This window comes from Bos indicus, chromosome 16, assembly GCF_029378745.1.
Source record: "Bos indicus isolate NIAB-ARS_2022 breed Sahiwal x Tharparkar chromosome 16, NIAB-ARS_B.indTharparkar_mat_pri_1.0, whole genome shotgun sequence".
Classification (NCBI taxonomy): domain Eukaryota; kingdom Metazoa; phylum Chordata; class Mammalia; order Artiodactyla; family Bovidae; genus Bos; species Bos indicus.
The window spans coordinates 55,882,772-55,907,613 of record NC_091775.1 but is presented as its reverse complement, the minus strand read 5'-3'; the positions used below and the strand labels follow the sequence as shown (position 1 = coordinate 55,907,613).

Genomic DNA, 24,842 nt, shown 5'->3' with positions numbered 1-24,842 from the left:
GCTTTTAAAAGGGTATAGAAATATGTGTGATGTAAATACTGTATGTACTTATTTTTTTTAAATAGAAAGATAAACTTAGAATAAAAATGGTTAGCTAGAGGGGAAAGGAAGGAACAGAGAAATCAAGGACGGAAGTCAGATATCTCTGAAAGTATTCAATTTTATATTTTTATTTATTAAATGTTCTTAATAACTAAAAATTCATTTAAGGAAGCTATATTTTTACTTAAATAAAATTTATTACTTATTATCTTATTATTAAATAAAATTTTTTATTTCAATAAAATTAAAGACATTTTATTTAAACATCTTTCAGTTCAGTTCAGTTCAGTCGCTCAGTCGTGCCTGACTCTTTGCGACCCCATGAAGCACAGCACGCCAGGCCTCCCTGTCCATCACCAACTCCCAGAGTTCACTCAAACTCATGTGCATGGAGTTGGTGATGCCATCCAGCCATCTCATCCTCTGTCATCCCCTTTTAACAATTTTTAAATAAAATTTAATCAAAAGAGAAAGAAGCAATACCTGAATATTGAAAAACAATTGGACCTAACTGAATGACAAATTGGCATATAGTGAATCCTGTAATGCATAGTGATTTTAGAGCATAGGGAAAAGGAAATCTGAAAAAACTTCCACCTTTTCCCCTTCTATTTGCCATGAAGTAATGGGGCTGGATGTTTTTTTAATATTTAGTTGTAAGCCAACACTTTCACTCTCCTCCTTCACTCTCATCGAGGCTCTTTAGTTCCTCTTCACCTTCTGCCATTAGAGTGGTATCATCTGCATACTTGAGGTTGTTGTTTCTCCCACGTATCTTGATTCCAGCTTGTAACTCATCCAGCCCGTCATTTCTCACGATGTCTCAGCGTATAGGTTAAACAAACAGTTGTACTCCTTTCTCAATCTTGAACCAATCAGTTGTTCCATACAGGATTCTAACTGTTGTTTCTCAGGAGACAGGTAAGATGGTGTGGGCATTGGGTCTTAATTGCAGGCTCTCTAGTTGTGGCATGCAGGCTTAGTTGCTCCACAGCATGTTGGATCTTAGTGGGATCTTGGTTCCCTGACTAGGGATTGAACCCTCATCCTCTGAATTGCAAGGCAGACTCAACCACTAGACCACCAGGGAAGTCCCCAGTATGCCAAGGACATGGCGCTAATTAGGAAAAAGTGGGACCTTGACACATGGAATGGTGATATCTGGGGTCATGTACCTAGAAATATTTAATTCCCAAAGATCCATGAACCCTTTGAGCCAGGAGAATTAAGTCACTAACTAACCTGGCTAGGGATGTAATGGACTTGAAAATGAAGGAAAGGGACAAGGTGTTCAGGATCCAGGAGGGTATACATGATGATGGAGTAAAAGGGACTATATCCTAGGAGTTCAGGATGTCTTGGTGAGTACACATGGGACTGAATTCTGAGAGTGCTGGATCAATGTGGATAGAATACAGAGTTTCTAAGGCAGTTTAATTAATAATTTGGAAGCAACTCTCTTGGGTTACAGGATTTAACAACCTGACAAGCATCTCAGGAAATGGGGTAAACATGCTGTCAGAATGGTTTCATACATATGGAAAGTATGATGACTCATATTAAATGAAGAAGATTGAACTGCCATGCAAGACAGTAGATCAAGGGATTTAAAGTTCAAAGAAGTGAGCATGCTAAAATGGACATAAGCCTGGAAGACTCACCAGGCAATAATATCCATGGGACAGACTAGAGGAGATACCATTTACCAAAAGGGAAGGTGCTAGAGAGAAGGGTACCCAGAATCACTAATAAGTTCAGTAGTGGCTCGCCAACTGCAGCCCAGACTGATGGTATGCTAAGTCACTTCAGTCGTGTCCGACTCTGTTCGACCCCATAGATTGCAGCCCACCAGGCTCCCCCATCCCTGGGATTCTCCAGGCAAGAACACTGGAGTGGGCTGCCATTTCCTTCTCCAATGCATGAAAGTGAAAAGTGAAAGTGAAGTCGCTCAGTCGTGTCTGACTCTTAGCGACCCCATGGACTGCAGCCTACCAGGCTCCTCCGTCCAGGGGATTTTCCAGGCAAGAGTACTGGAATGGGGTGCCATTGCCTTCTCTGAGACTGATGGTAGGAGATGCCAATTAAAAACTGGGCTTATTGATTGTCCTGGGGATGTTACAGATGACTCCGGAGGCTGAGCTGATACTGCATGGATCATGGCCCTGCCATAAAGCACATTATTAGCACAGACTATGTAGCATGGTTCTGGAGAAGGGGTCACAAAGAGTTGGGTATGACTGAATGACTTTTCACTTGTCTACTAGGGCTTGCCTGGTGGCTCAGTGGTAGAGAATCTGCCTACTAATGCAGGAGAAGCAGTTCCATCGCTGGGTTGGGGAGATCCCCTGGAGAAGGACATGGCAACCCATTCCAGTATTCTTGCCTGGGAAATCCCACGGACAGAAGAGCTTGATGGGCTACAGTCCATGGGAGTCACAAAAGAGTCAGACATGACTTAGTGACTAAAAAACAGCTAAGTTGTGTCTACTAAGCTTTGGATTAAAATAATATGTTCGCTGATATCAGGCAGACCGATATATCTACCTTTATTTTTTTAAGACTGAACTCATTATCCTGGTTCTGTCCCTAAATCCATATTTAGGAAACCACAAGCCACCTGGTCACAAGAGACAGAAACCCAGGAACAACTTAGGCTCCTCTTTGTCTACGATTTCGTCCTCTCCAAACCATTCTCCCCATTGCTGTCTGACCTCTTCCAATGTTTCTAACTACACCTCTTACCTCTATCCCCAACACATACTCTTGCTGTTTCAACCCACTTAGGTTTCACTAATGCACTTTGCTGTTTACTTTGTGCCTCCGTGAATTTTACATTTCTTTTGGATTGCCATTTCCCACTCCTCTGCCTGTTGAATTTCTAGTTATCTTTTGAGTTTGGATTTTCACTTTGCTACCCACTATCATATTATTCATTATTACAAGCCTTTGGTTATCTGATAAATATGTCTTATATATTTACACTTAAGTCACTAACTCAAAGATGTTGAAATCAAGAGGGTGGCAGAATATTAGGGCATTTTACTAGAAATCTGCCTCCAGATTAACATTGATCAACTAACCTATAATATCAAGCACAGTTGTTCATCCGTAAGTGAAACACATAACTGCAATATTATCCATTCCAAATTTGAGGTATTTACCCCTAAGGATAGCATGTTTCTAAAATAAAGCCATTCTATATATTCCCCCTCCTGCCTCCTCCATATTATGGGGCAATGATGTTGCAAGTAACAAAAATCCAATCTCTTTTGGATTAATTAGAAAAAAGTAATTTATTGACTTACACAATTGAAAAAGGAAGGTAAAAAATGGCATTGGGTATTCTAGCTCCAGAGCTCAAGTGGCACCCTCAGGATTCACTTCTTGGCTCTTCTGTTGCTCTGTCAAGCTCTCTCCACATGGTGGCAAGATGGTACTGGTAACTCAGCCTGACCTCCTTTCATCAAATCTTGCTGAAAAAAGAATGCCTATTTACATACTGCTCTGGCAAAAATTCAGGACTAGCTTTGATTACACTGATCTATGTTCCATGCCTTTTCCTGATCTAATCACTGTGGCCAGGGGTGAAGAAAACACTGCTTAGCCAGGACTTGATCTGGAGTGGGATCAGCCCCATCCAAACACAGGCTGAGAGTATATGAAAGGGATTCTGTACTAGAAAACTGTGTGCTGTTACCAGAAGAGGAAGGAGGGGCAGGCACAAACAATGGATGTTCAGTACCTCCTTCCTCAAGTTTCAGCTGTGGAGATTAGTTATATGCAGAAACAGTCCTGTTGTCATACACCAGGAGTGGCACTATTATCTAATCACTGCCAAAATAATGGCTCAAGATATTTTAAAATTAACTTATCAGTTTGGACAGGCATCCTCTAACACGTAATTAGTCTATAGCTAACTGGTGGCAATCCTGTGGTAATTTAAACCCAGACTGATCTAGGTTCAAATTCTGGTTCAGCCCTTTCCTTGCTGTGTGGTCTTAGGTAGGTGACTCAACTTTGCTGAGTTTGCTTAGTTTGAAGAATAAAATACCACTTTCATTGAGGTGCTCTGAGGATTGGATACTATTTATATGAATCACTTAGCACAGTATTCAGCACACGATAGGACTTCAGTAAAAAAATATAAATATTAATATAGCACATTAAGAGGCTTCCCTGGTGGCTCAGTGGTAAAGAATCTGCCTACCAATGCAGGAGACGTGGGTTTGATCCATGGGTTGGGAAGATCCCCTGGAGGAGGGCATGGCAACCCACTCCAGTATTTGTGCCTGGAGAATCCCATGGACAGAGGAGCCTGGCGGGCTTCATTCAGTCCATGGGGTCGCAATGAGTAGGACACAACTAAGCAACTAAACAACAACACAGTACATAGAGTTACCTTAGAGTAACTTTCTCAACTAGTTAACTTATCCTATTATTTTATCAGAAATAAAATTGTATAAAGAGTATAATTCTGGGACTTCCTTGGCAGTCCAGTGGTTAATCTCCAAGCTTCCAATGTATGGGATGTGGATTCAATCCCTTGTCAGGGAACTAGAATCCCATATGTCATGTGGTGTGGCCAAAATTTTTTTTAAATAAAAAAAATATTTTAAAAAGAATGCAATTCTTAGTATAAAAGTATGGAATTCAAGAAATACAATAATTAAAATAATTTAAATTCTACTCCGAGGACCCATTCTCTTAGAGTTTAAAAAATTTAAATTCAATCAATTTGGAAAGCTTTCTACCATAATTTCTTGAAGCTGACCTAATTTCAGGGGGGCTTGAAGACTGCTTATTTTCTCTGTTCCTTAAGTCTTCTGTACAACAAGCCTTCACTGTATTCCTTGACCCCCATTGATAGCACTCACAGGTTGTTGCTGATATGCCTCTGGTACATTAATTTGTCTCCTTCAGATCCAATGCTCTCTGTTCAATACTCTCATCTTAAGCTTTCGGTGAGGGGCATGGGAGTTAGAAGTGATGGTAGGAGTCTATCTGCTGCACTTGGTCCATGGTAGAGGCAGGAATCTCTTTCCTAAGGCCAGTTTCAAACCTGCTGCTGCTAAGTCGCTTCAGTCGTGTCGACTCTGTGCGACCCCATAGACGGCTGTCCACCAGGCTCCACCGTCCCTGGGATTCTCCAGGCAAGAACACTGGAGTGGGTTGCCATTTCCTTCTCCAATGCATGAAAGTGAAAAGTGAAGTCGCTCAGTCGTGTCCGACTCTTAGCGACCCCATGGACTGCAGCCTACCAGGCTCCTCCATCCATGGGATTTTCCAGGCAAGAGTACTGGAGTGGGGTGCCACTGCCTTCTCCGAGTTTCAAACCTAGCCTGCCCCAATGAATCATGCAGCTGTTTCTGACATGAAGTTAAGAATAGAACAAGGCTCCTCTGTTTCTAGTATTCTCAGACCTATTTAATGTCTTCCCATTCTTCCTGGCTTTCAGAGTACTACAAATAATCTTTAAGCACTCTATTTATTTTTTAGTTATTTAATTCAATTTTAGACTTTCAAGAAACACTTGTATTTGGGAATACACAAATACATCCAATGAAGATTAATTAAAAACAGAATCATGCACAATCATGCATCATAAGTCATCTTGCATCCAGACACTAAAAGACTCTCCTGAGACTAAATACTACGAAAAGGAACATATTAAAAGTGAAACACCTAACATGTCTTGCTCTTCCACCAACTTCAGTAGGAAATGAGTGTTTAGTAAAGCAAATGTGCTATATCAGGGATGGCAGGAGCAAGCCAAGAGCTGACAAAGCTTCTAGACTATTGTTTTCGACTGCAATGTCAACTCTACAATTCTGATTACCACAACTTATTTGAATAAGAAATTTTAGTATTATACTTCAATTTTTTTTTCAAAATTACTCTTGTATTCCAGAAGTTCAGAACTATGATAGTGACAGTTTGCTTGGGCCTAAGCCAAATGTTCGCTTTAACACTAGGCTATTTAGCCTCCAGCTAAAATGTCTATAGAGTTCCTCTAAAATTACCTCCTCCTTAATGCTTTCCTTGTAGAAATAGTAAAGAAATGAATGTTTTCCTCTTCAGTACAAAAACTTGACGGTTTTCACTCCGTGATCGATGTGAATATTTACATAATTTCTGGGCAAGCTTTGCCCTTCTCTGCTGGTTTCTTTCGATGCTCCTATCCCACCTCCATCATTCTCCCCTTTTTAAAAGGTCAACTGTTTTGTATCTTAAATTCCTGAATCAAGAGAAATAGTTTCCAAGGTGCTTCCGCTCCTGCCATAGTTGGCACTTGTGAGGTCTCTTGTAACGTTTCTTGTTGGTGACAATGACCATAAACCATAGGAGAAAGAGCCTTAGTAAACCAGAAAATTAAGCAAGTTGCCCGTTATAATTACAACCTTTCGTAGTTTAGACTGCATCCTATTTCCAGAAAATTCTTCCGTTTAAAGGCTAAAGGTCAGACTAAGACTGGCTGGCAACCAACACACGTATCTCATTTTAAAATTTTATTTTTTAAGTTGTAAAATAAATATGGACCATATAACTGTAAACTTACAAAATGCAGAAAAATCCCGCACTCCGCCGTCCAAACACAGCAAATTAAATAGTTTTGACGAAATCTCCCGCGTCTCCCGCGTCTCCCGCCTCTCGCTTCCTGCACCTTGCAACCTTGACGTTTGCGCGCCGCAGTCGCAGCGCTTGGGGTGGCGCTGCCGAGCGCCGGGTGCGCCGTCGCCATGGTAACCACGCAATCCAGGGGCCTCGGGAACGGTGAGTCTGAATCCGGAGGTCCTGGGTCTGGGTCCGCGGTCAGAGGGGCGAGGGTCGGCGCACCGCGTGGGTGTTGAGGAGAACTAGCATCTCCCTGCCACTTTGTTCGGTTTGGCTAGAGGAGAGTGAGCGCCACCGCGGCGTCCTCAGGCTTTGCCTCAGAACCGAGCGCTGCGTCGCGGGTCGCGCCCCGAGGGCCGACCCTGTGCTTCATATGTCCCCTCCGGCCCACTCCCAGCTCTCCACTGAGGCTGCCACTCTCCGCATCCTCGTCCTCCGGCGTTCCCTTTGTTTAACCCTAGGAGCCCTTTGAGGCCTTCTCCTTGAGCTGGCACTTAAAATCCTCAAGGGACTACATTTTTCGAAGAAAAAATTCAGTTGGTTTAAAAGGCCCTTGAGATTTATCCCTCTACAACTTCATACAGCCTTGTCTGCCTTCCTGGCCCTTTGTTTTTGCTTATCCCATTACCTTCTTTTAAGGCTCCTGCTCTTCAATACCAACTGTCACCTCTTCTGGGAAGCCTTCCGGGGAGTCCAGTTTCTTTCCTTTCCAAGCACCCTTTACTTAACACGTCCTTTATCCCACTGCATCATTGCTGATTTGCTTGTGTCTTTCCCACCAGACTCTGATGTCTGTGAAGTAGAGACCTATGTGATTTTATATTAGGAGTGCATTGTTGTTGTTTAGTTTCTAAGTGGCACTGAACTCTTTGAGGCCCTATGTACTATAGCCCAAGAATACTAGAGTGGGTTGTCATTTTCTTCTCCAGGGGATCTTCCTGACCCAGGGATGGAACCCACATCTCCTGCATTGGCAGGTGGGTTCTTTACCACTGAGCCACCCAGGAAGCCCCATGAGGGCTTTAGCAGCCTCCAAAGAATGCAACTTTTATAGTTAAAATTCACACTAATTTAGTAAGGCAGAGCTATTCTCAATTCATTGTTGAGAATGAGTTCAGAAAAGTTGCATTATTAATAAACCAGGACTAAAACATGGGTCTTCTGACTCATAGTCTGCTCTGTCATTCTGCCTTCAGAGTTCCAGACCTCCTCTCCTCTCCATGGTCATGTTCTGTATGAAGTGTTGGTTATGTGTGGTGGGGTTGCAGTTTTGATTCATGTTAGAACTTTTCTGGGCCAAGAAAATGTCTATCCATACAGTAACTATTACAAATCTAGTAAGAATTAGAACTTAAAACAGAATTTAAAAAAAGATATATTAATTATTTTAACAATAGCATAAACCCACTGCATAGTAAACATAAGTTACATATTTCTTATGGGAAAAACTATTATCTAAAACAAACATATTAGTTTTTTCAATATCTAAAAAGTTGTCTAAGGAGACTTTACAAATAGCCGAGGAAAGAAGAGAAGTGAAAGGCAAAGGAAAAAGGGAAAGATATATCCAATTGAATACAGAGTTCCAGAGAATACCAAGGAGAGATAAGAAAGTCTTCTTAAGTGAGCAATGCAAAGAAATAGAGGAAAACAATAGGATGGGAAAGACTAGAGATCTCTTCAAGAAAAATAGAGATACCAAGGGAACATCTTATGCAAAGATGGGCTCAGTAAAGGATAGAAATGGTATGGACCTAACTGAAGCAAAAGATATTAAGAAGAGGTGGCAAGAATACACAGAAGGACTATACAAAAAAGATCTTCATGACCCAGATAATCATGATGGTGTGATCACTCACCTAAAGCCAGACATCCTGGAATGGGAAGTCAAGAGGGCTTTAGGAATCATCACTACAAACAAAGCTAGTGGAGGTGATGGAATTCCAGTTGAGCTATTTGAAACCCTAAAAGATGATGATGTGAAAGCACTGTACTCGCTATGTCAGCAAATTTGGAAAACTCAGCAGTGGCCATAGGACTGAAAAAGGTCAGTTTTCATTCCAATCCCAAAGAAAGGCAAAGCCAAAGAATGCTCAAACTACTGCACAATTGCACTCATCTCACATGCTAGTAAAGTAATGCTCAAAATTCTCCAAGCCAGTCTTCAGCAATATGTGAAACGTGAACTTCCAGATGTTCAAGCTGGTTTTAGAAAAAAAAAGCAAGAGAGTTCCAGAAAAACATCTATTTCTGTTTTATTGACTATGCCAAAGCCTTTGACTGTGTGGATCACAAAAAACTGGAAAATTCTGAAAGAGATGGGAATACCAGACCACCTGACCTGCCTCTTGAGAAACCTATATGCAAGTCAGAAAGCAACAGTTAGAACTGGACATGGAACAACAGACTGGTTCCAAATAGGAAAAGGAGTACATCAAGGCTGTATATTGTAACCCTGCTTATTTAACTTCTATGCAGAGTACATCATGAGAAACGCTGGGCTGGAAGAAGCACAAGCTGGAATCAAGGTTGCTGGGAGAAATATCAATAACCTCAGATATGCAGATGACACCACCCTTGTGGCAGAAAGTGAAGAGGAACTAAAAAGCCTCTTGATGAAACTGAAAGAGGAGAGTGAAGAAGTTGGCTTAAAGCTCAATATTCAGAAAACTAAGATCATGGCATCTGGTCCCATCACTTCATGGGAAATAGATGGGGAAACAGTAGAAACAGTATCAGACTTTATTTTTTTGGGCTCCAAAATCACTGCAGATGGTGATTGCAGCCATGAAATTAAAAGACACTTACTTCTTGGAAGGAAAGTTATGACCAACCTAGACAGCATATTCAAAAGCAGAGACATTACTTTGCCAACAAAGGTCCATCTAGTCAAGGCTATGGTTTTTCCAGTGGTCATGTATGGATGTGAGAGTTGGACTGTGAAGAAAGCTGAGCGCCGAATAATTGGTGCTTTTGAACTGTGGTATTGGAGAAGACTCTTGAGAGTCCCTTGGACTGCAAGGAGGTCCAACCAGTCCATCCTAAAGGAGATCAGTCCTGGGTGTTCATTGGAAGGACTGATGCTAAAGCTGAAACTCCAGTACTTTGGCCACCTCATGTGAAGAGTTGACTCATTGGAAAAGACCCTGATGCTGGGAGGGTTTGGGGGCAGGAGGAGAAGGTGACTACAGAGGATGAGATGGCTGGATGGTATCACCGACTCGGTGGACATGAGTTTGAGTGAACTCCGGGAGTTGGTGATGGACAGGGAGGCCTGGCGTGCTGCGATTCATGGGGTCGAAAAGAGTCAGACATGACTGAGTGACTGAACTGAACTGAAGCAGAAGATATTAAGAAGAGGTGGCAAGAATACATAGAACTATCTGTGATCAAAAAAGGTCTTCATGACCCAGAGAACTACAATGATGTGTTCACTCACCTAGAGCCAGATATCCTGGAGTGTGAAGTCAGGTGGCTCTTAGGAAGCTTTACTATGAACAAAGCTAGTGGAGGTGATGGGATTCCAGCTGAGCTGTTTCAGATCCTAAAAGATGATGGTGTGGAAGTCCTGCCTTGATATGCCAGCAAATTTGGAAAACTCAGTAGTGGCCACAGGACTGGAAGCGGTCTGTTTTCATTCCAATCCCTAAGAAAGACAATGCCAAAGAATGTTCAAACTACCACACAGTTTTGCTCGTTTCACATTGTTGTTGTTCAGTTGCCAAGTTGTATCCGACTCTTTGCAACTCCATGGACTACAGCATGCCAGGCTTCCCTGTCCTTCACTATCTCCTGGAGTTGCTCAAACTCATGTGTGTTGAGTTGATGATGCCATTCAATCATTTAATCCTCTGTTGCCCCTTCTCCTCCTGCCTTCAGTCTTTCCCAGCTTCAAGGTCTTTTCCAGTGAGTCGGCTTTTCACAAAGGGTGGCCAAAGTGTTGGAGCTTCAGGTTCAGCATCAGTCCTTCCAATGTATATTCAGGATCTATTTCCTTTAGGATTAACTGGTTTGATCTCCTTGTTGTCCAGGGGACTCTCAAGAGTCTTCTTCAGTTCCACAGTTGGAAAGCATCAGCCTTCTTTCTGGTCCACCTCTCCCATCTGTACTTGACTCCTGGAAAAACCATAGCTTTGACTATATGGACCTTTGTTGGCAAAGTGACCTAATTTTTAAGGTCTTAATAATCTGGCTTCAATGATCCAACTGTATTGATTACTTCTCCCCAACATGGATCCTTGTTTAAACAGATGAGTCCCTTTAACATTCTCTTTCAATCTTTTCCTAATGAATCTCACCCACATTGATGTTTTTTCTCCTGTTCCTATTGAATTTACTGTTTGCATCACACATTCAGCATTTTAGTATGTACTCAGGCAGTCTATTGGTGCATGAAAAACTTTACTGATTGAATGAATGAAGTATCTTATTTTATAATTATTTTGAACCAACTATTTTCATTCCATTCATATTGTCAGTTGACTGATCAAACAAGTAAATAAACAAATGCTGATTTGTTTGAGTATGTTTCTATTACTTTTTCTCTTTTTTGATCTCAGGTGTTTTTGGAGTTAATGGAGTCAGAAATACCCCCAGAGTCAGAGAGTTCAGAAAAATTGATATTTTCCTCACCACAAGAAGAAGAGGAAGAAGAAGATGATAGTGAAGAAGAAGAAGAATCCAAAGAAGCAGAGGAAACTGCCACCATTAACCCCCTCTTACCACCTGCTCTCACAGGGGATGTAGAAGGTTTGCAGAAGATTTTTGAGGATCCTGAGAACTCTCACCATGAGCAGGCCATGCAGCTACTCTTGGAGGAAGACATCGTTGGGAGAAATTTGCTGTATGCAGCTTGCATGGCTGGGCAAAGTGATGTGATTAGAGCTTTGGCCAAATATGGTGTGAATCTGAATGAGAAAACCACCAGAGGTATTTTGTCTTTTTTCTCTCATCACTATTACTTATAACTACCTAAAGATTCCATGTATTATCTTTAAATTTGGATAAATTTGATGTCCCTGCTTTAAATTTTGCATATGTTGTGTGTGTGTGTGTGTGTGTGTGTGTATATATATATGAATGTGTGTATATGCATGTTATTATAGTATAGCTTAGTAATTAAGAATACAGACTTTGATATTTATTAACTGGGTGACTTGGGCAAGTTACCTAATCATTTTGTGTCTCTGTTTCATCTACTAAATGAGGATGATTGTATTTTCTTTATAGGGTTTTCCTTGTAGGTTATGAGGCTTAAGTATGATAATATAAAGTTGGTATATAGTAAATGCTCAATAATCTTATTACCTATTTCCTTAGAAGATTTATTCATTTTTATATTCATTATTCAATTAGCTCTTTAAATTAAGTCACTGTTTTTTTCAGATTGGACCTATAAGACATGGTCATTGTAGAAAATGAAACAGTGGTCTTTAGCAAATAGCAAATATACATTTTCTTCATGCTTACATGGAACAGTTAAAAAAACTGATCATGTGTTAGACCATAAAGGAAGTGTCAACAGTTATCAAATAAACTATAGCATGCAGTCTGTGGTCTCTGACCACAGTAAAATAAAATTAGAAAATAGTGACAAAAAGATAACTCAAAATCCCTATAATTTTGGAAACAGGAACATACTTTCAATTATGTTGAAATATTATTATACTTTCTGTCTCGGTGACAGAAAATATAATAGAAATTATGAAATATTTAGGTGGCAACAGGATTGCTATGTCAGACCCTGTGAAATAAAACTAAAATTAAAATTCTAGTTTAATGCATATATTAGAATAAAAAATATTGAAAATTAGAAAGCAAAGTATTTAACTCAAGGAGTTAGAAAAATAACAACTGAAAATCCAAAGAAACAAGAAGATAAATAATAGAGTAAAATAATGACATTGAAAATAAAGAAACAATAGAAAGGGAATTCCCTGTCAGTCCAGTGGTTTGGAGTCCACCTTCCACTGCAGGGTGCCAGGTTTGATCCCTGGTGGACTGAGATTCCTGATCTGTAAGCTGCACAGTGCAGCCAAAACAAACCAGCAAACAAACAAACACAATAAAGAGAATCAACAAAACCAAAATCTGGTCTAGTGAAAAGTTGAAAAAACATTTGATAATATTGATAATTTTTGATATGTGATATTATAAGAAGGAGAGAGTGTAAATAATATTTGGAATTTTAAAATGAAGCATTCACACAGGAAAAGAATAGATTTAAAAAATAATTAGAAAATATCATAAACAACTTCATGATAATACATTTGAAAACATGGATGAAATGGACAGTTTCTTCAATAAAATATATATTATCAAAATTGAGTCAAGAAAAAAAAAAGAAACTTGATTAGATCTATGATTATTTTAAAAAATTGAATAAGTAATCAGAATCTGCCTGATTCTCCCACCCTTTCCAATTCCTAACTCAAATGTTTTAAAAGATATGGTTTACTACCCTTATAAGGAAGAAATAATCTCTAGCTTATACAGAGTTTCCATAGAATATAAAGAGAGTTGGACAACTGCTTATTTTATGAGATAACTTTTATAGCAAAACTAGTTAAGGACAAGCATTAGAAAGGAAAATTATAGGCCAATCATTTAATAACACAGATGCAAGCATCTTAAAATATTAACAAATTGAATCTAATGTGTGTTGAAGCATTTATTGGACTAGCTTGGGTTTATCCCATTTATGCAAGAATTTGCTTTTTTAAAAAAGAATTATCTATCAATTTTGGCTGCACTGGGTCTTTGTTGCTGCTCGAGTGCTTGTGGAGAGCGGGGGCTCTTCTCTCGCTGTGGTGTATGGGCTTCTCAATGCAGCGGTTCTCTTGTTTTGGAGGACAGGCTCTAGGTGTTCTGGCTTCAGTAGTTGTGGCTCCTGGGCTCTAGAGCGCAGGCTCAGAAGTTGTGGTGCATGGGCTTAGTTGCTCCGCAGCATGTGGGATCTTCCTGGAGTAGGGATCAAACCTGTGTCCCCTGCATTGGCAGGCAGATTCTCAACCACTGGGCCACCAGGGAAACCTCAAGCATGGCTTTAACATTAGAAAAACTGCTAGTATAATTCACTACACTAAAAGATTATATAAACAAAACCACCTGATCATCTCAATAGATGTAGAAAAGTCTTTTGGAAGAAAATGTAGCATTCATTCATGATGAAAGCTTTTGGGTAAATAGGAACAGAAGAAGCCTTTCTTAAGGCTATGGAAAACTTATAGCAAAATTTATCTAATATCTAATTTTAAACTATTTAACTTGGGCAAGTTATATAACCTTTCCATGCTACAGTTTCTTCATCCATAAAAATGGGACTAATAGTAATATCTAATATTACATCCATAAAAATGGGACTAATAGTAATATCTAAAAATCGTACTACATAAAAAAAAATGAGAGCCCTAAATCAAATATCTGATAGTGTACCTCCAGCACTCCAGGGAGAGGGTGCTCTGACTAACTGATATGGGTATTGCCATCCTCTTGTTAGATATTTTCCAGTGTGTGAAGATAGGTGTAGTCTTTTGATTTTGATGATGTACTCTAAGATAATCCATATCTTCATTCTGATTTCATGCTTACCATGAAATCTTCTCAGTTAGCAGAAGTTGAAGGTGCATCCTGCTTTTTTTCTTGCTGCTTATAGTAAAATGCCAGAGGAGACAGAGAAATTGAGAGAAGAATTGCTAAATTAAAAGGAACCAGGACTTAGATGATATATGATGTTCTGGGAAATTGTAAGCCTGTTTGCCATTTCAATGAAGATGATTTTGTAATGAAATATTTGCATGAACTGGCTAACCTAATTGTACCAGTCAACTTGGTGATTATTACTTCAGTTCAGTTCAGTTCAGTTCACTCACTTAGTCATGTCTGACTCTTTGCAACCCCATGGACCGCAGCAGGCCAGGCCTCCCTGTCCATCACCAACTCCCAGAGTTTACCCAGACTCATGTCCATTGAGTCTGTGATGCCATCCAACCATCTCATCCTCTCTTGTCCCCTTGTCCTCCTGCCTTCAGTCTTTTCCAGCATCAGAGTCTTTTCAAATGAGTCAGCTCTTCACATCAGGTGGCCAAAGTACTGGAGTTTCAGCTTCAACATCAGTCCTTCCAATGAACACCCAGGACTGATCTCCTTTAGGATAGACTGGTTGGATCTCCTTGCAGTCCGAGGGACTCTCAAGAGTCTTCTCCAACACCACAGTTCAAAAGCATCAATTCTTCGGCACTCAGCTTTCTTTATAGTCCAACTCTCACATCCATACATGACTACTGGAAAAACTATAGCCTTGACTAGACGGATCTTTGTGGGCAAAGTAATGTGTCTGCTTTCTAATATGCTGTCTAGGTTGGTCATAACTTTACTTCCAAGGAGTAAGCGTCTTTTAATTTCATGGCTGCAATCACCATCTTCAAATCAGATCAGATCAGTTGCTAAGTCATGTCCGACTCTTTGCAACCCCATGAATCGCAGCACGCCAGGCCTCCCTGTCCATCACCAACTCCCGGAATTCACCCAAACTCATGTCCATTGAGTTGGTGATGCCATCTAGCCATCTCATCCTCTGTCATCCCCTTCTCCTCTTGCCCCCAATCCCTCCCAGCATCAGGGTCTTTTCCAATGAGTCAACTCTTCGCATGAGGTGGCCAAAGTATTGGAGTTTCAGCTTTAGCATTAGTCCTTCCAATGAACACCCAGGACTGATCTCCTTTAGGATGGACTGGTTGGATCCCCTTGCAGTCCAAGGGACTCTCAAGAGTCTTCTCCAACACCACAGTTCAAGAGCTTCAATTCTTCAGCGCTCAGTTTTCTTCACAGTCCAACTTTCACATCCATACATGACCACTGGAAAAACCATAGCCTTGACTAGACAGACCTTTGTTGGCAAAGTAATATCGCTGCTTTTCAATATGCTATCTAGTGTAATGTCTCTGCTTTTCAATATGCTATCTAGGTTGTTCATAACTTTTCTTCCAAGGAGTAAGTGTCTTTTAATTTCATGGCTGCAGTCACCATCTGCAGTGATTTTGGAGCCCCCCAAAGTAAAGTCTGACACTGTTTCCACTGTTTCCCCATCTATTTCCCATGAACTGGTGGGACCAGATGCCATGATCTTCGTTTTCTGAATGTTGAGCTTTAAGCCAACTTTTTCACTCTCCACTTTCACTTTCATCAAGAGGCTTTTGAGTTCTCTTCACTTTCTGCTATAAGGGTGGTGTCACCTGCCTATCTGAGGTTATTGATAATTCTCCCGGCAATCTTGATTCCAGCTTGTGCTTCTTCCGCCCAGTGTAAATAATGAATTACATTACAGTTTACCAGTAAATTTCTTGTTTAGTTGGTATTGATTCAGCTCTCATGAGCTTGTTTACATGGGAGAACAGATCAGTGCAAAGATTTTTTTTTTGTCAAAACATTTGAGTTCTATTCTCAGGAAATTTCAATTATATAGTACAGTTATTAACTATAGTCATTGTGTTATATATTAGGTCCTGGGATATTTTCCTCTTCTAACTGAAGTTTTTACTTTTTTTCCAATCTCTCCCTATTTCCCCTACTCTTCAAGCCCCTGGTACCACTTTTCTACTCTGTTTCTATGGGTTTAATTTTTTATTTTATATTTCCCCACATAAGTGATACCATGAGGTATTTGGCTTTTCCTCTCTGACTTATTTCACTTTGCATAATGCCCTTCAGGTTCATTCATGTTGTTACAAATGATAGAATTTTCTTTTTTTAAGAATCTGTGAACACTATTGATTTTTGCAACATAAAGAAGCCATTGGCCTAAAATTAAGGGACTTTTGGGTGAAGAACTGTGGTAGATATCTCTTTAAGAAGATGTATGCCATTTATTTGTGGATGATTCTCAGAGATAACATTTGTATTCAAGATTTCCTTTCCTTTTAAATATTGGAGAATTGGACAATTTTGATTCAAAGGAAGGATGAAACAGTTCTTACAATTTCATCTCTTTGATCTGAAGGAAGAAGGGTGAAACAGTTCTTACAGTTTTAGCTCTTTGATCCAAAAGAAGGAGGATGAAGCTCTCTGTACTACTGACTTCTGGACTGTTGGGAAGTGCCTTGTTTTCTGTTTGAGCCAAGGACATTTGTGTGCAGTTTGTAGGTTACTCATGGAACCACCTTTGGTTCTGGTAAGGCTTTAGTTTCTCAACCTGGCCACACTCAAACAAGCATGATTGAAACTGAATACTGTTTTAAACTCTGCCTTTCCCTACAATCAGTAAATATTTGTTAAAGTGAAGGAATAGCCAGGTCTTGAGCTGGGAGCTGGGGATAGAAAGATGAATGAATTCAGCAACCAGTTAGCAGAAAACAGATGTGTAAATAGATGGTATATGATGAGACAAGGTACAGTGATAGCTCAGAGGAGAGGTCAGTCAGATTTACCTGAAAGTGTTGGACATGGTCAAGGAATGCTTTATAGAAGAGGCAATATGTTGAGCTTTTTTTTGGCTGCACCACGTAGCACTTGGGATCTTAATTCCCTTACCACGGATTGAACCTGTGTCCCCTGCAGTGGAAGTGTGGAGTCTTAACCACTGGACCACCAAGGAAGTCTAATATATAGAATCTTGAATAATGACCAAGAGTTTATCAGACAAAGGAAGTTGAAGGATAAGGCGTGGCAGGTGGCAGTAGCTGCAGTATCAGATAGTAACTGCAATAGCAGATTTTAGTGTTAAAATATTTTTGCTATCCTGGTGTACTTACCCAGTATTTTAGGTGATGAAATACTGGCCTTTTTATAGCTATAATAGTTTTATTTGGTATTTTAAACATATGAAATTAGAGTCATTTTTGGATTGAGAAAAATTGCAATGATTTAATTGCTCAGTGTATATAAAAAGACAAACTGAAGATTACAAATGTAGATGGTCCATATTGTGGTATTGCAAATTCTATTGTAAGAATAATTCTTGAGTTCACAAGCCTCCAAAACCAGTAGAATGTGAATCTCACAGATTTGAAATTGATAAGGAAACTAAAATGGACTCTCTCTCTTTTTATTTGGAAACTAAAAAAGACAAATATGAGCCATCAGTGTTTTCTTTGGAGAAAATGATTACAGCCTACTCTCAATAGAAAGATTGCAATTCTATTAAAAAAGCAAAAAACTGTTCAGACATATCTCTGTCTTTTAAAATTAGAAATGAGATAATTTGAAGGAAAGTGTTTGGTGTTGGTTTATAACTACTTTAAACTAATGTTGAGTGAGAAAAACTTTAATAGCTGAAAAAATTTGCATAGAAATGTCCTGTTGAAACCATTGACCCACTTAAAAAATAAAATAATGTTTTATTTGTGATTTTCATGATTATAGTTTTTCATTTTTAATAGTATTTGCTTTTTAATCTTTAGTTTTTATTAGTTTTATCTGACAGTTTATATTGCTAATAGAATGACAGTATATACTTAAAATTTGTTTGATAGTTATGCTTTTATCTGATATTTTATGTATATATATTTTTGTATTTAAAATGTATAAGTCTTGGACTTCCTTGGTAGCTCAGTGGATAAGAATTCGCCTTGCAATGCAGGGGACATGGTTCGATTCCTGGTCTGGGAAGGTTCCACATGCCAAGAAGTAGCTAAGCCTGTGGGTCACAACTACTGAGCCTGAACTCTAGAGCCTACAAGCCGCAACTGCTGAAACCTGTGCACCTAAAGCCTGTGCTCTGCAATAAAGAAAAGCCCCTGCAATGAGAAGCCTGCACATAGCAAGAGTACTCCCTGCTCACTACAACTAGAGAAAGCTCATGCAAAGACCCAAGGCAGCCAAGAATAAAAATAAATTAATTTAAAAAAGTGAACAAAAAAATAAAATGGGTATTAGTTTCACTAATTTAAAAAATTAATTCTGAACTCAATTTACAAATACTGGTATTAATGCTAAATAAATATAAAATTTATACTTAAAAAAATTTCTCAGACAGAAAAAACCAGCATATGCAAAATTATAGAGGCATGAAACTATGATTTGGAGAATTCAGAGTCTGGTACTGCTGGTGGTAGGCTGCTGCTGCTGCTAAGTTGCTTCAGTTGTGTCCGACTCTTTGCGACCCCATGGACCACAGCCCACCAGGCTCCTCCATCCATGGGATTTTCCAGGCAAGAGTACTGGGGTGGGGTGCCAGCAGGTTGTGAAAAATATTTTAGGTAAGTGAATATTTTGCTCCATGGCCTATTACTTGTTTGTGACTATCATCATCTCAATTTTTGGATTTTGACCTTATCAATGACCTTCCTCAATTTAAACAACCTTGAGAAAAGTTCTTATCCTCTCTGTGCTTTTTTTTTAATCTATAAATGAGAACAATACTACTTTGTACATCATAGGACTGCAGAGAGGATTAAATGAATTGATAATTGTGGAGCACACAGAACAGTGCCTGTATAGAGGAGAAGATTGCTTTTCCTCTTGTCTGATCTTTTGCCTTATTGTGAACTGCATGCTCAGTTGACTCTATTTAGTAACCAGTAGTGCAGCAGTCTTCCATGTTGGAGAAGGCAATGGCAACCCACTTTAGTACTCATGCCTGGAAAATCCCATGGGTGGAGGAGCCTGGTATGCTGCAGTCCATGGAGTCTCGAAGAGTCGGACACGACGGAGCGACTTCACTTTCACTTTTCACTTTCATGCATTGGAGAAGGAAATGGCAACCCACTCCAGTGTTCTTGCCTGGAGAAGCCCAGGGATGGGGGAGTCTGGTGGGCTGCCGTCTCTGGGGTCTCACAGAGTCGGACACAACTGAAGTGACTTAGCAGCAGCAGCAGCAGCAGTCTTCCATGTCGGAGAAGGCAATGGCAACCCACTCCAGTACTCTTGCCTGGAAAATCCCATGAACGGAGGAGCCTTGTGGGCTGCAGTCCATGGGGTCGCTAAGAGTTGGACACGACTGAGCAACTTCACTTTCACGCATTGGAGAAGGAAATGGCAAGCCACTCCAGTGTTCTTGCCTGGAGAATCCCAGGGATGGCAGAGCTTGGTGGGCTGCCGTCTATGGGATCGCACAGAGTCGGACACTACTGTAGTGACTTAGCAGCAGCAGTCTTCCATGTAGAGATTATTTTTCTCTTGGAACCAATTCTGATTTTTTGGTATTCCATTTATGGTCCCTTTCTTCCTGCTGAGATTTCTAACATGTAACCTTCTATGCCTTGCTTCTGGGTTCAATTATTCATTGCCAGTATCATGGGAGAACTTTAGGAAAATCCCCCCTCTTGTCTGGATGCTTTTGAAATCATCTTATTTAAATGTTCTTCTTCTGGGAAGGCTATGGAATTAATGTAGTACAAAGATCCGTGTGTTTCCTTCTAGAAAACACACCATCTCCCACAAGGGGGAACAAAACCACGTATGAAGATTTCAAATTCTTTGGCAAAAGCCTCTCTCTGTTTAGAAATCATGTTTTCTTATTTTTAAACTATATTAAAAAATAGGAAAAATTTTAGATGTTACCTCTGGCCTTTTTTTGTGTGTGTGCTATTGGCCTAAAACATTATATTTAATAGTAACTTCAGCCCTGAGAAAAGCAATGTAAGGACCGAGAATATTTCATTTGAAATGGCCTCCTGCTCATGCTATCGTGGTGTCTTTTCCGTAAATAGTGTCCCCTTTCCCAACAAATCAGGGGCCGTGGGCCATTTGGCTGAAGAAATACATCTTTGGGAAGGTGATATCTGGGTATTTCTTGGCTCCCAGTTTTGTGGGGTAGTTGCCTCAGTAAATCTAAGAAATAACTTTATAATTTGATAGCTCACAATTTCAGTTTTAATTCAAATGATTAATTTCCAAATCAAAGGCATGTTACTGCTACTGCTAAGTCGCTTTAGTCGTGTCCGACTCTGTGCGACCCCATAGGTGGCAGCCCACCAGGCTCCCCTATCCCTGGGATTCTCCAGGCAAGAACACAGGAGTGGGTTGCCATTTCCTTCTGCATGAAAGTGAAAAGTGAAAGTGCAGTCGCTCAGTCGTGCCCGACTCTTAGCGACCCCATGGACTGCAGCCTACCAGGCTCCTCCGTCCATGGGATTTTCCAGGCAAGAGTACTGGAGTGGGGTGCCATTGCCTTCTCCGAATCAAAGGCATACACAGCTGTAATTTGTATGGTTGTGTTAACAATAATGGAGTAATTAGAGGTTGATGAAAATTTCTTAGACTAAAGTCATAAATCTAATTGTGTTCCAGTAGATGACTGTTAGGGAGATTGCTGTCTTCCGAATAAGATGTTGAAGAGCTCAGATTGCCTGTGTTGATTCCTTGTGTCCATCATTTACTGGCCTTGGGCAAGTTTAACTTCTTGGACCTCTGTTTCCTTATCTGTAAAATGAAGATTATAATATTTGTGACCTCATAGGATTTTTTTTTACCAACTAAATGAACTTATTATATGTAAAGCACTTAGGATAATACCTGTGAAAGTCACTCAGTCGTGTCTGACTCTTTGTGACCCCATGGACTGTAGCCTGCCAGCCTCCTCTGTCCATGGGAATCTCCAGTCAAGAATACTGGAATGGGTTGCCATTGCCTTCTCCAGGGGATCTTCCTGATCAAGGTATCAAACCCAGGTCTCCTGCATTGCAGGCAGATTCCCTACCATTTGAGCCACCAGGGAAGACAGGATAATACTTGGCCTGTAGTAATTGTTCAACACCTGATTACCATTATTATCTTCTACTCTGTAGAAGAGCCTGAAACAACGTAGGCTTTTTGACCTGACCATCCTCATTGTATTTGTTAGGTTACACACTCTTACACTGTGCTGCAGCCTGGGGTCGATTGGAAACTTTGAAAGCACTGGTGGAACTGGATGTTGATATAGAAGCTCTGAACTTCCGGAAGGAGAGAGCTCGAGATGTTGCTGCTCGATATTCCCAGACTGAGTGTGTTGAGTTCCTGGATTGGGCAGGTAAGGAAGCTTACAAGGTAGTAGTAGCAAACTGCCTCACTGCTGGGTTTCCCTCCTGTAAGTACAGAGTTACAGGCTGTGTCATTAACAAAGCAAAGAGGTGAGTAACATTTTCATCTAATTAAATGAAGTGAATTAAATGAAAGTGAATTAAATGAAAATTAAATGAAGTGAATTAAATATTCACTTTATTAGGATTTTTATTTGTAGACATAACCATAGTCACCGTTGGTGATAATATATCAAATCTGCCTTTTTTTTTTTGTTATTGGCCTAAAACATTGTATTTAGTAGAAACTGTATTCAAAGCTGGTTGATTTACCACCTTCTAACAATTTCTCCAATAATCTTCTATAATAATGTATATATAATATACATACATGGTTCAAGGCCATTTTCTGAGAGACCTCAGCAGAGTGGACCATTCCTTCTATGTTTAAAAGAACGGCATACTTGAGGAATATGTTTGATTCCCCAAGTAGAAACAGTTGTAATAATTTAAAATGGTTTGCTGTGCAAAATTAATCCATGGTATTAGAAGTCTGAATAGCAGGTTTCATTATGGCATGAGGGAGGGTACTTCTGGGGCATAATACTCTTTTTTCTTAATTTGGTGACTGTTAACATGATGTGCTCATTTGTGAAAATTCATTGAGCTGTACCCTTGTAAATTTTGCACTTTTCTGTATGTGTTTTGTGCTTTAATCAAAGGTCAAAAAACTATGTACTATTTTGAGTTTTACTGTTTTTCTTACAATATTTCCTTAACCTGTAGAATAGAGCTTAGAGATTTCAGGAAGATACACCTGTGTAATTATGTATGTGACAAACATTGGTTATAAAACTAGGACCAACAACGTTCATGGCATTCATTTTATGTAGTTCTCTGCATTTGTGTTTCTAGGATTACAAGCATGACATTGTTGTGGTACATAGATTGTTCCTGCTCTCTGGACATTTGTTATATGTGGGGTGATAAACTATTGATGCGTCCTACAGTTAAATAACAATATCAGAAAGACTATAATTAAGAGTTAAAATTGGCAGAGCAGATGGGTCATGCTATGGGGTGGTCAGAGAACATGAAGTCAGAGTATGGTGGAGTTGAGATGGGCCTTGAAGAAATGGTGGGATTTGTATACACAGACTGGGGAGAAAGGTATGAGCAAAACCTTATGACTGAAAGTGACGTGTTGGGGCAACAGTGATGAGCTTGCCTTACTGGAAGAGCAAGTCAATATAATTTACACAAGCAGGCTACAGCACAGGCAGGTTACTAAAAGAGAAGTAAGTACATGGGCTCTTGAATCAAATTGCTTGAGTTGAAATACTGGTATCTCTACTTGAAACCTATGTGACCTTGTGCAAGATACTTAAATGCTTTATACTTCAGTCTTAATTTCCAGAAAAGGGGGCCCATAATAGTCCTTATCTCTTGGGCGAGTTGTGAGAATGAGATGAGATGCTATAAACCATGTCTTAGCACAGTGCCTGTTGGGTGATCACACTTTAAGTATGATGCTGCTATTATTCCAGTCAGATTATACCTCCAAATGTCAGGGTAAGGTACATTTCATTTTTGTAGCCACTGGGAGCCATTGGAAGATTTTATGTAGAAGAGGAAGAGGATTAAAGTGATATTTAGGAAGAATCATATGGCAGCCTTAAGGAGTTGTTTATCAGTAACATAAAAAGGGAACTGGGAGGATTAATAGAAGTAAGGAAATTGAGGGAAGATAACATATTTGGGAAGAAAAAGATGAGTTATACTTTGTAGATTATTTGGTATATAATTGTCCACTTGCATTAAATATTTTTGAGGGGTAACTACCTTCAGTTTTATGATCAGATGCATAAGCAAAAAGAAAATAACAAAAAATTTAATTGATCTCCTCATGAATAACTAGTTCTAGGTGAAATTCACATTCATGCATGCTAAGTTGCTTCACTTGTCTCCAACTCTTTGCCACCCTGTGGACTGTAACTGCCAGGCTCCTCTGTCATTGTGATTCTCCAGGCAAGAATACTGGAGTGGGTTGCCATGACCTCCTCCAGGGGATCTTCCTGACCCAGGGATTGAACCCATGTCTCTTATGTCTTCTGAATTGGCAGGTGGGTTCTTTATTACTAGCACCACCTGCTGCTGCTAAGTCACTTCAGTCGTGTCCGACTCTGTGCGACCCCATAGATGGCAGCCCACCAGGCTCCCCCATCCCTGGGATTCCCCAGGCAAGAACACCGGAGTGGGCTGCCATTTCCTTCTCCAGTGCAAGAAAGCAAAAAGTGGAAGTGAAGTCACTCAGTCGTGTCCGACTCTTAGCGACCCCATAAACTGTAGCCCACCAGGCTCCTCCGTCCATGGGATTTTCCAGGCAAGAGTACTGGAGTGGGGTAACCTGGGAAGCCCCAAATTCACATTATATAATTTTTATTTATTTATTTTAAAAATTAATTTATTTTATTTGGAGGCTAATTACTTTACAATATTGTAGTGGTTTTTGCCATACATTGACATGAATCAGCCATGGGTGTACATATGTTCCCCATCCTGAACCCCCCTCCCACTTTCCTCCCCATCCCATCCCTCAGGGTCATCCTAGTGCTCCGGCCCTGAGCACTCTGTCTCATGCATCAAACCTGGACTGGCAATCTACCAAAATTCACATTATATAATTTAAAATCCAGTTTTGAAGAATGACCCATGGTACTTAAAAAAATACAATCCAGGAACAAATTTTGCTGTAACTTTTCTGAAAGTTGGGGCTTATGAGCGTAGATTTCATTGGTTTTTGTCACTGAGCGGAAGTCCACGGGCCCAACATGCAGTGAGACCAAACAGTACCAAAACGTGAGTCTGGAGCAGAGAAAGGTTTAATGCAGGGCCATGTAAGTAGATGGGTGGCTCATGCCTTAAAAAACCCGGGAGCTACCTGAAAGCTCTCAGCAAAGCCCTTTTATAGGAAAGGCGAAGGAGGGGCCGTGGTTAGTTGTTGCAGACTTCTTGGTGTCAGATCCTTTGTTCTTGAGGTCAGGTCACAGCTAGGTAAAACTCTATCAAAGCAAATGTTATTCTCTATTCTACAAGAAAGGCCAAAGTCCAGATCCTCAACTTTTGCCCTCCAAAGTCCAGGCCCTGGCTAAGAGGAGGGGTCACTGCATGGGCCAGTAACCCTACCCAGGAGTGTTCATCCAGCACCCAGTCTGGGTCCTCCTGCCAGTGCTCAGGTCCAGCTGAGGAGTC

The 24,842-nt window shown here is 40.2% G+C and overlaps 2 protein-coding genes across 4 annotated transcripts in view; one reads left to right on the top strand and one right to left on the bottom strand.

The window, feature by feature from the left end:
* The window catches only part of KLHL20 (kelch like family member 20), a 71,226-nt gene extending 64,343 nt beyond the window's left edge, over nucleotides 1-6,883 (bottom strand). The window contains exon 1 of one of the 2 annotated variants that reach the window (XM_070768897.1): nucleotides 6,599-6,883. The gene's annotated coding sequence lies outside the window, so the exon portion shown is untranslated. The remainder of the gene's footprint in view (nucleotides 1-6,598) is intronic. The other variant, XM_070768895.1, reaches the window with a different exon arrangement.
* Nucleotides 6,752-24,842, top strand: part of ANKRD45 (ankyrin repeat domain 45) — a 51,734-nt gene continuing 33,643 nt past the window's right edge. For both annotated transcript variants that reach the window (XM_070768908.1, XM_070768907.1), the window contains exons 1-3: nucleotides 6,752-6,813; nucleotides 11,214-11,583; nucleotides 21,434-21,601. In XM_070768908.1, the coding sequence (XP_070625009.1) occupies nucleotides 11,229-11,583; nucleotides 21,434-21,601 (523 nt within the window). In that variant the 5' untranslated portion in view covers nucleotides 6,752-6,813; nucleotides 11,214-11,228. The remainder of the gene's footprint in view (nucleotides 6,814-11,213; nucleotides 11,584-21,433; nucleotides 21,602-24,842) is intronic.